Source organism: Talpa europaea, assembly GCF_964194135.1.
Source record: "Talpa europaea genome assembly, chromosome: 11".
In the NCBI taxonomy this organism is placed as follows: domain Eukaryota; kingdom Metazoa; phylum Chordata; class Mammalia; order Eulipotyphla; family Talpidae; genus Talpa; species Talpa europaea.
The window spans coordinates 69,239,490-69,250,345 of record NC_140078.1 but is presented as its reverse complement, the minus strand read 5'-3'; the positions used below and the strand labels follow the sequence as shown (position 1 = coordinate 69,250,345).

The 10,856-nt window shown below is 58.8% G+C and overlaps 1 protein-coding gene across 3 annotated transcripts; it reads right to left on the bottom strand.

Moving 5' to 3' along the window:
- PCBP4 (poly(rC) binding protein 4) lies at positions 1–3,197 on the bottom strand (the record flags this gene model as incomplete). Of its 3 annotated transcripts, none has more annotated exons than XM_084247394.1 (12): positions 1–289; positions 726–895; positions 982–1,034; positions 1,154–1,217; positions 1,295–1,339; positions 1,498–1,572; positions 1,824–1,952; positions 2,110–2,241; positions 2,436–2,552; positions 2,768–2,800; positions 2,901–2,924; positions 3,102–3,197. In XM_084247394.1, 12 exons carry the CDS (start codon positions 3,180–3,182, stop codon positions 1–3), a joined length of 1,212 nt encoding a protein of 403 aa, XP_084103520.1. The 3 variants fall into 3 exon arrangements, with proteins under 3 accessions (XP_084103520.1, XP_084103521.1, XP_084103522.1); XM_084247396.1 differs by having other exon boundaries at positions 44–92; positions 3,102–3,182; XM_084247395.1 differs by lacking the exon at positions 1,824–1,952 and having other exon boundaries at positions 3,102–3,182.
- Between the last annotated feature and the right edge of the window lie 7,659 nt (positions 3,198–10,856).

The window sequence follows — 10,856 nt, the reverse complement described above, 5'->3', positions numbered from 1 at the left end:
TCAGTAGGGGGAGAATTTCTGCCGCTCAGATTTCTTGCTCCCATTAGCTGCTGCCATCTTGGCAGTGTAGGCAGCCAAGCCCGGTGGCGGCCCTGGAGAGGCAGGTGGTAGAGCCAAGAAGGGCACAGGCTTGAGGCCGATGAAGTTGGAGAGGGAGATGGCATAGGGTGTGCCCAACAGGCCTGGAGGAGCTGTGGGCAGGGCAGTCAGGGGCGGTGAGAAGGGGGCAGGCAGGTCTGCAGGGGCTGAGCCGGGCGTCCCCCCAGAGGTAGACTTGGCCGTTTCTAGACTGGAAAGAGGGATATTGGGGGGAGATGAAAGGGAAGAGGGGGATGAGAGAGGGGAAAGTGAGGGCAAATATAGGGGTGAGATTAGATGAAAAATAGGAGAGAGAAATTGAGGAGACCGCTGACGTGGGGATGGATGGGTTTGGGGAGAAGACGGGAAAGCAGAAAGGTGAGGCTGGGAAGACAGGACAAGCGGATATAGCATGGGGTGCGGGGATCAAAGGGGAGGCTGAAGACCCAGGGAAAATAGAAAGGGATGGGCAAGGACATGAGGGACAGAGGGGGAAGATGGGGCAACATGGAACGAGTTAGGCAGGATCGGGGTAGCAGAAGACAGACCCAGACAGAGAAAGGAGGTCAGCTCTCCCCATCCCACCTGGCAGTTTCTTGGGTGTGTAAACCCCATGATCTGCAACATGCCTGCTCCCCCATACTCACCAGGCAGTGATGAGGTACTGGGCCAGGGCGATGGAGACTGGTGAACCAGTGATGGTCACGTGCCGCTCACCAGCGCCCTCCGCTTGGTTCCCAATCTTGATATGTGCCCCTGACATCTGCCGGATCTCACTGATCTTGCTGCCCTGGCGCCCGATCACACAGCCAATCAGCTGGGGGGAGGGCGGAATTCAAACCGAGGTGAGGCCCAGACCCCAAGTAGCATCTCCCCACCCACAAACACCCATTCCCTGCTTACGTCATTGGGAACCAGGAACTCCTGTGAGCTGGTCTGTGTGCCAGGATCCAGTCCTGAGTGGGGAGAAGAGGGATCAGGCATGGTGCTGGGCCTTTCCTGCCTCCTTACCATTCTAGGGGGGGCAGCCCAGCCCCTTGAGATCCGCCCCTGCCTCCTTCTGCAGGACTCTCACCTGGCACCATGCTGGGTGAGGCAAAGGGAACGGCGTGGCCTGAGAGCTGCTGAAGCTTGGTGACCTGCGCCAGAGAAGGAGGGTCAGAAGTCAGAGGAGGCGTGGTTCAGGAGGGGCCTTGTTGGGCTGTGGGTCACTCACCTCAGCTGGAGTCACAGCCCCATACTGACCCTGGACAGAGAAGCCCTGTGGGTGAAAAGCAGGTTACTGTGACAGATCCAGGCAGTTTGTCTAGACTCACTCCTACCCACTTTCATGGACCCCCAATTCCTTCTTCCACCCACTCCCCCATCTCAATCTCTTCTCCAGTAATGCTTCCCACCCCGCCCTCTGGTCCCCCTCACCTGGTTGGTGGAGAGAAGGACAGTACCTAAGGAGAGGCTTGGATGATATGGAATAGTGGCTCCTTTGGGTGGGGACTGGAAGGTACAAGTGGGGAGATTCTGTCAGAACCCTCTCAGGCCCTACTGACACCCCCTACAAAGGACATATGTCCTTAAGGCCTTCCCTGTTACGCACAGGTAAATACATCCCAACATGCTGGAGCTCTTAATGCATCCCTGTAGCCCCCGCCTGCCCCCACCTGGCATCATGTGTAGGGCTTAGGGTGTGTCCGAGGCAGGCTCAGGGACCATCGCCTGCGCCCTCCCTCCCTTCCCTAGGGTGGTACCTCCAGGATAACAGCACAGATCTGGCGCACACACAGGATGATGGCATCAGGCACCCCAGACACAGTGACAGCACGCTCTGTGGAGTTGGGGAGCAGATCCCCTGCCACCTGCACCTGAGCACCAGTAGTCTGCAAGCAGAGAACAGGGGCCACTTCTGGCTACTCCCATATCCCAGAGAAGGGCTACCCAGGCCCAGGGGTCCCAAAAGGAAAAGAGGCCATAGCCCAGAACCCCATTCAGCAGCGGTGGATTGGGCTGCCTGGGAGGGTGTCCCCTTCTTCTCACCTCTCGGATTTCTTTGATCTTGGTGCCGGCCTTCCCAATCAGTGAGCCACACTGGCTGGCAGGGATAACCAGGCGCAGGGTCACTGGAGGCCTGGAGACATTCCCGCCATTTGCAGGAGCGGCACAAAGGTCCTGGGCAAGAAAACTGTGAGTTGGCTATGCACATCCCTGCTGCTCCCCCTTTCTGATAAGGGATGAAGGGGGAACCCTGCCCCAAGTCCCACTTCAAAAAGAGAACACTGCCTGGGCTTGGCCTCCCCCCCACCCAGAGGCCTGTTCCTCCCAAGAACCTCCCTTGGTCTCCCCCACCCGGGGCCAGCACAGACCTCGTCCAACTTGAAGGCGATCATGGAGACCGCGTGGAAGACGGCTGCCGTTGACCCAGTGATGGTGGTGATGCGCTCGGGGCAGGAGCCCTCAGAGATGGTGATCCGGGCACTGCTCTGTGAGCACAGGACAAGAGCTGGGCAGCGGGGCTAGGGCTCTGCTTCCTCACCAGGAGCCTGTCTGCCCACCCACTCACCAGACCCTAGCCAAGGTAGGAGAGCACCTCCCTCTGGGGCACTCAGATGGGTTCAGAGAGAAGATGGGGCAGGGATCTCCTCCGCTACCGTGCAAATCAGGTGTCCTGGATTCCTCCCCCAAACTCCATCCTCACCTGCTCCCGGATTCGCTTTACAGTCTCTCCTTTCTGTGGGAGACAAAATAGAATCACTTTTAGCTTGAGCAGCCATTGTCTCCTCTCCTGGCCTCAGGTTAAGGGGACACACAGGACAAAACTGGGCACCTACCTTCCCAATTATGCTGCCAACCTCCTGCAAGCAAGATAAGAGTAAAGTCAGGGGGTGCCAATATTCCATGTGCAGGGATCCCCTCAGCCAAGCTGGAGGCTCCACTTGAGATCAAATTCAAGCTGGCCAGGCCTTACCTCACCTTGCCCTCTGCCCCCTCCCAAGCCACAGGGGAACCCCACCCCCCACCCCACCACGCACCTTCCCATGCATCAGCATCCGCAGCGTGAGGGTGATGCTGAGCTCTGGCTCCTCCTCCAGCCCCGCATCTGAGCCGCTCATCTTGTCAGGCGGGGCTGGGGCCACAGCGGCCTGGGAGTGTGTCCACACTGCAGCCTGGCTGGCCCTGGTGGGGTGGCGGGAAAGGGGTTAGGAAGGAACCCAGCTCTCTTTTGTGTTCCCTGCCCTGATGTGGGGCCCCCAGAGCTGGGCTGGCCAAACCCTCAGAAAAGGAAGACAGAGTGGAGCCCAAGCTTCAAATGCCCTGCTAGCCAGCCTGCTTGTGTGCGGCTCTCGAGCTGCGTGACCCCGGGCAGCTCATTTAACCCAGCTGATGCTCAGCTTCTCCATGTGTGAGAAGGGGACACAAGTTCCAAACCCTATAGAGTTACGAGTATTAAAATGAGAGAAGCGCATATGTGAGGGGGAACCCAATCTCCACGAGTATTCTTCCCTTCCCCCCATATTAGTAGAATTAACTAGGGGAGATCTGCTGCACCATGTGGGTACTCCCTGGCCAGGGATCGAACTCGTGCTGCAGTGGCCTAAGGAAATCCAAAGAGGAGGAGACCCCTCTCTCACCTCTTAAAAATGGGGGCCTTGAAGGTTTAGTTAAGGTTGAAAGGTTACTTCAAACAAGAGTCACTTGTGTCCAGGGGCCAAAGCCCCACTGACTAGAGAGAAAGATACAGCAGCCCTGGGGGCGGGGGGGGGGCGGGTGTTGAAAGGAGGAAAGAAGTGAGGATGGTGAGGCTCTAGAAGGGGCCCTCTTGCTCCTGCTTCCCTCTGCCTGGCAAAGGCTTTTGGGGGTGGTCTGGGCACCCCACCTTTAGAGGCACTAAAGGTCACTGGAGCCAAAGCTCCCTGCAGACAGCTCCAAGCAGGAATCACTTGGCATTACAGCGTAGGGAACGGGTGTCAGGGAACGGGTGTCAGGGGATCAGGTCTGCATAATGGTGTTCCCAGCCGGCTCCTAAGTGCTGAGGAGGTAAGAAGTGTCCAGACTGGCCACATTCCCAGCCTGGGGCACTTTCTACTGTACCAGAAACAAGTCATTTGGGCTCTGAGTCTCAATTTCTTTACCCATAAAATAGAGAAAATACTTCCCTCTGGGACCGGGTGATGGGTAAGAAAGGAATTTGGGGGGCTGGGGAATGTCAAGGCGTTTAACTGATGAAGGAAGGAGGAGCCAGAGATTAGCTGCTAGGATTAGCCCAGCCGCCAGCCCTCCCCACCCGACCCTATTTCATGCCCCTACTTAATCCTGAACCTTAATCCTGCGTGGAAATCCCTCTCCTCCAAAGGCTGTCAGCCACCAAGGCTCAGCCTTGATGAGGAGCTCACTGGGGGACCAGAAAGCTGGTGCCAAGTCTGAGCCAAGATTGAGTCCTAACCCTGCAAATTCCTCCTGCCCGCAGGGTGTGGGAGTGAAGGATGAGCGTTCTGGGCCCAGAGCACTCTAGAAACCTCTGGGCACCTTCCTCCTCAGCCCCCTGCTGTATCCTCACATAAGGATCAAGGGCATGGAGCTCTATCCAGTGCCCTCTTCTGAAGCCCCTGGCGAATTAGACTTGGGCATGGAGTGGGAAGGGGGTGTGTCGCAGTCTGCTTCTTGCTCAGGAAACCTGAGCAAGCCACTGTGGCATGAGGTTCTGTTTCTTCATCTTATATAATGGAGGTGACAACCCTGTCTCCCTTCCAAGCACCTGAAAATTGTTGCCAACCCAGGCACCTGCTCCTCTATTCAAGTTCTGTCCATAGAACCTCCAGAGGTCAGAGGTTGACGGTGTATGCACTGTGCTCTCTCAACATCCTGGCCAGTCTCACGCTGGCTGCCCTTGCAAATAACATTCCCCCAGCTGCCTGCACTTCCCCCATCAAAGCACTTGTGATGACGTGCTTGGTTTCTGTCTCCCTGGACAGCCAAGCCCGGGAGCCCCTTAGAGCAGGAGCCAAGGCAGCCTCCTTCTCCTTGTGTCCCTGGCGCGCCATCCCAAGCCAAGCCAGAGAAGGTGCTTGGAACACACTGGTTAGCGGAACAGTTCAATTTACTAAAGGGGAACCTGATGCCTTGAGAGGGTCTGTAACCTGCCCAAGGTCACAGAGAGGTGGGGCTCGGTGGCACTAGCTGGGTCCTGCCTGCTAGCTTGGGGCTCTCTGTCATAGCCCCAATCTGCCTCCCCTTTCCTGCTGCTCCTGGGCCTGTCAGTCCTTTTCCTAGAGTGGGGGATCTTCAAAGGTGAGGACCAGGTTTTAGTCATTTCTGAGACCTTTGCCTAGCTAGCAGACAGCTTGTCCAGAGCCATGGTCTTAAGCTCCAGAATTTTTGGGGGCTCACGGACCTTTGTGGTGGTAACTATTGGGAGACCTGACATTGTTCCCATACCATTTCCACATCACTTCTTATAAGTATAAAGCTCCAGGAAAAATAGGGCAGAAGGACTGGAATGTGGCCAGAACTAGGGCTCCTGCCCTGACAAAGATACCTAGGTCTGCAGCAAAGCCCCACTCCCCCAAATTCAGTGGGTCGCCTTAGTTAGGCACTCACATGACTTGGACCTCAGTTTACCCACCTGTTCTATGACTGTGTGCAGGGGAGGGGGGAGAGATGTCCTTTGTGTCCTTCCTGTTCTGAGGGATCCTCAAGGTCTCTGCTATCTTTAGGTGGAATCAAGGGGTGCTGACACATATCCCAAATTATTCACCTAAGTTGTCCTGAGGATAAGCAGTCTTATTAGCCTTCACTAGGGCTCTGGGGAGTCATTTGCTGCCCCAGCCTGGTGGGTCCTGAGTCCCTGCTGGGCTGCCCACACGGCAGTAATGAGACATACCACACTGACCTCCAGCTCACCTCTGGGGGTGCCCAGCCCCGTCTGGTCAGCAGGGCTCCCTGGCAGAACATACCAAGCTCAGACCAGGCCTCTGACCTCGAACGTTCCCTCCTGCTTCCCAGCTCCCCTCCCCAGATGCAGTGCCCACTCCTTCTGTCCCTGGCTTCTTGCCACTCAGGCTGAAGGGGGCGGAGGGGGGGGTGACAGCTGTGTAAGCGATGGTAGCTGCCCCTTCCTGCCCCTCCCCCCCAGCTGTCTCTCTCTCATGACAGCTGCCCAATCAAAGGGCCGGGGGCTTAGCCAGCTACCCCCCCCCACCGCCCCACACATGCAGGGATCAAGTGTCCACCCTGGCTTTGTTCTGGAGCAAGAACAATCCGGAGAGGGGAGGGCTCTGGGGCCAGGCAATTCAAGTGAACTAACCCGCCCCTTGGGGGATTCCCTCGGCAGGCCAGAGTGTCTGGACCAGCTAAGGCTTATGACCCACCTGGACAAGGAAGTAGAGTAGCTTCAACCTCCAAAGTTCATCCCCCACCTCACTTCTCTCAACATTCCTCTTAGCATCTCCAATCCCCCATTAAGCAGCCTCCTTCCACTCCTGCTCCACAGCAGCCATGCTGGCCACACCCAGTGATGCTGGGGAATAGCTCAGGGCATCAGGCGAGGCAGGGCGTGGCAGGGAGGTGGACAGTGGGTCTGGGGGGTGGCCAGCATTGAGGGATCCTGACTCCCCTGACCCCTTCTCTGGGCATGTTCACCCTCCCTGATTAACCAGGCCTCCACAAGAACTGCCACAGCATTTTCAGATACATGCACCCATACCCCCAGCTTCTCAGCCGTACAGTCTCCTAGAATGGTCATTCATACCCAGTTCTTGGGAGAGTTGGCTGGAGGGGGGAAGGACCGAAGGAGGTATAGCCTGGGGTCCTCAAGTTCTAGACCTTGACCAGGACTATCTGTGGACTCGGTGCCTGGTGGCAAAAGGAAGCTCTGGGTGCTAGAAATGCTACATACAGCCTACCCAAGGAGGCTTCAGACCAAGGGAAACTGAAACAGGCTCAGGTGCAAGAGAAAGCGCACAGCCCCACCCACTGGTACCCAGCATCTCACTGTCTCACCCAACTGAGAAAGATCTGTCTAGCTTCCATTCTTCATGCTGGCGACTAGGTCACTCCGCTGCTCAACAGCCATCCTTGGCTCCCCAGTGCCCAAGAAATAAATCCTGATCTCCATAGACAGGCACTCAAGGTCCTTCATGATCTGGCTCTTGCCAACTTCTCTTGTCTCATCTCCACCCCCACCCCCACACACATCAAGCTGCAAAACACGCCTAGCACCTCCATCCCTCTGGGCCTTTGCCCAGGCTGATCCGAGATTGAAATGCCCATCCTCCCCACTCTCTGTCAAAATCCTTCTCAAATACCACCTCCTGGTGAAACCATCTCCAACCTTTCAATTCAGATGTAGTCACTCAGGCCTATGTGCCTGCAACTTAAAGAAGCCCCAATGGGGAATTTCTGAGCTGCTCTTTTTTGTTTTAATTTTTGTACGGAAGAACTGGAGTGTAGGCCAGAGGTGCGGGGAGTGAGACGATTCACCAGAGACAGAGTGGGGAGCAGAACAAGCAGATTTACTGAAATACACTGCTGAGGGGAGCAGTGGGCGAGTCGGGAGAGATCTGCTGCACCAAGTGGGTCAGCTCCCTGGCCTGGGATTGAACTCAGGCTGTGGTGATGATAGTGCTGGGACTAACCCCTAGGCCACCAGGGAGACCTTGAGCCTGTCTTTCTACTATACAGAGAGCTTCAGGTGAACAGGAGACAAGACCAAACTCAGTGTGCAGGAAGAAGACAGGACCCACAGAGCCTGGATGCATTAGGGGCCAGAGCTGAGACTAAGGGTCCCTGAGGTACAGTAGGGGTGGGGTGAGAGAACCCAGAGCATGGATCTACTTACATGGGATGCTTAGTTTTTTTCCCAGCACTCCATCCCCTGCTCCAGTTGTTTCTCTGGGACTAGGATGGGGGATTTACACTACGTCTTGAGATGTCTGGGGAGCCAGAGTGGGTTTCTCCATGGGGCAGGGGTTCTAGAAGAACTGGAGTATGGCATAGGTTTTGCCAAGTTGGGCTCAACCTGTCACCTCTGGAAGGGACTCACCAATCAAGAGAGGAATCGAAGGCCCAGAGAGGAAGGGAATTGTTTGTAAGGTCCTATGAGAGGCAACTGGAAGAGCTAGGAGGACCCAGGAGTCTACCTGTATGACTCAGAGATCCTTCCTCAAGAGGTCAGTACCACTGGGCAAATGTGATGGAGGCTAGAAGGGAGGCAGCGATGGGCGCAGGGAGGGTGGACACAGCCTATCTGGGGACATAGGGCGGGGCAAACCAGCCTCCCTCTGGCCTGGGCCTGCCAGGGTGTGTGGGCCGCCCGCTCCCAGCCCCCCACCCTGAGCATGCAAGAAGAACAATCCCCTTGTGTTTGGGCAGCCTGAGGCTGCATGCTGATGAAGACTGGGGGTTGGGGGCAGGGATGGGGGTGCCTTGGAGGTTGAGGGGGTTCCAGGGCTAGAAGGGACTAGAGACCTTCAGATAGGAAAAGGGTAGAGTTCCAGGTGTTGGCTCTGAGACAATGAGGGTAACCCCAGGAAACAGTGAGGGCCAGAGCTGAGGTTTAAGCTCCTGAGGGTCTAAGATCTCTTTGTGGAGGAAGGAAGCCCCTGGGACACATGCCCTGTTGGTCCCACCAGGTGATCATCCTGGGCTTGGTGGGAACAAGAGCCTATATTCTGGGAGGAGACAATGCAACTGACCCTGGGTGCATCCCCTTGCAGACCACTCCCAGGATGCTGGGGCCGGGTGGGGCACTGGGTGCCACAGGTCTCAAGATGGCGGGCCTGGGATAGGGGAGTGAGGAGGCGGGCACCTCCCTCTCATGGCCAGGCAGTCTGGAGGGCCAGGCTAAAGTGTGTAGCCTGAGCGCCAACCCCCCGCCCCCAACCAGGACCCCAGTACCAGCTAAGAAGCTAAGTCAGTGCTGAGGGGCTGAAGAGTCACAGGGCAGGAAGGACCACTTTTGAGCCCCCAACTAGCATCTCCACATACTCCTCCCTGGAGGTCTGGTCTGACCCCCCTCCCTACCCCCAAAGACTGCAGAGAATGGGAAGGGGTGTGTACTGGGCCAGGAACTGCAGGAGAATGGCAGATGGGGACAGAGATGGGGCAGACCCAGCACCAGGTCAGGAGATGGAGAGAAGAGCAGGTCCAATGGACAGAAACAGCAGATGGGATGAGGACCTCAAATCTGGGGTCTCAGGTCTCCTGGAAGCCGCTCTCCAGTACTGGGGGCTCCTCTGACGACCAGCGCCCCCCACCTGTGCAGGCCTAGGCCCATGTGGAGCGCTGAACGTGTTCCTCGCAGTCTCCCAGTCCCGAAAACCCGGGATCCTGGCCTGCGGATTCAGGCGCGGGTTCCCCGCCCCCGGCCGAACCCCCAAACTTCGCGGCTCGGGTGCCCCGCCCGGCCCGCGCCCTACCTCTCTGGAGCTGTCCTGCGGCGGCGGCGCGGCGCGGCGGCTGGGCCGCTCAGTCCCACATTGTCCCCGGGAGAGGCGGCCGCTCACAACTGCGAGTGACATCAGCTGCGAACAATGAGGGGTTTGACAGGCGCGGAGCCCGGCCGGCCCGGAGCCCGGCTCCGCACCCCCCCACCCCCCGGCCAGCCCGGCCCGGCCCCTCCCCGCCCCCTCCCCGGATCCGATTACAGCGCGGCGGGCCCGCCCCAGCGCCCCAGTGCCGCAGCCGCCCGCCCCGCCCCGCGCGCCGCGGAGCGCCCCGAGCGGCGGCCGCTTCCGGGAGGGCCGGGGCGACCCTCCCCTGGCGGCTCCCCCAGGCCCTGGGAGTGGGGGGCGAGCGGGGGTTCCGGCCTGAGGCGCGGTCCCAGCCGCGATCCTCCCCGCGTCGCCCGCGCCGCGCCCGGCTCCGAGCCCCTCCGCTCCCCGCCGGCCAGTTCCTCCGCCCGGCCGCCAGCCCCGTGCCTCCGCCGAGTCCCCGCACCCCCACTCCGGCCTCCGCCCGGCCGCCAGCCCCCGCGCTGCCCCGCTGCCCCTCGCTCCTGTGTCGGGACCCTCGGAGCTCGGGCTTCGACCCTTTGCGGGGCCGCATTCCCCGCTCTCCTTGCTTCTGCGCCGTCGGTTCCCCGACCCGGACTCTCCCCCGCCAACGCCCCTTGTTTTCACACCCTCAGCCACCCGCAGCTTTCGCAAGGCCCGGCCCGTGTCCACCTGGGACAGGTTGCGGGGCCAACTGGAGGAGGGGCTGGAGAGCGCTGTGACCCGAGTGCTCCCGCCCCGCGATTCCCCAAAGCTACCCCCGGAATTCTTTGGGGGGCTCGGGTCCCCAGGGCCGCGAGTTGAGTACTCTGCTAGGGAACAGGTAAAAAGTAGGGGGAGGAGTTATGCACTTCCCAAGTCTCTTTCTCCCAGCGCACCCCATCACCTCCCACCGGGGAGCAAATCTATCTCCCCCTCTCCCTAATCGGCTCAGCCGGGTCCCACTGACCTCCACCGCCCCCCCTCACCCCCCAACTGAGTCTCTTGGCACCTGGGAGTGTGGGGGTGGGGAAGGGAATCCAATTTCCCTTCCCATCCATCTGGCCTGGTGGACAAAGGGCAGGGGGACCATATGGTCCTGCCAGGGTGGGGGAGGGGCACGCAGTGGCGGTCCCTAGGGGTGGGGGAGGGGCGGCGCTCTAGAGACGCTAGAGCCTGCAGGGTCTAATTGCATCACTTTATTTCACCAACCTCTACTCTGGCTCCCCAACCCCCTCAAACCTCAGAGCTGGAGACAAGCTTGGCTGAGAAGACCCTGGAAAGGTGTAGTGCCCAGGAAGGAGCGGGAATCAGGGA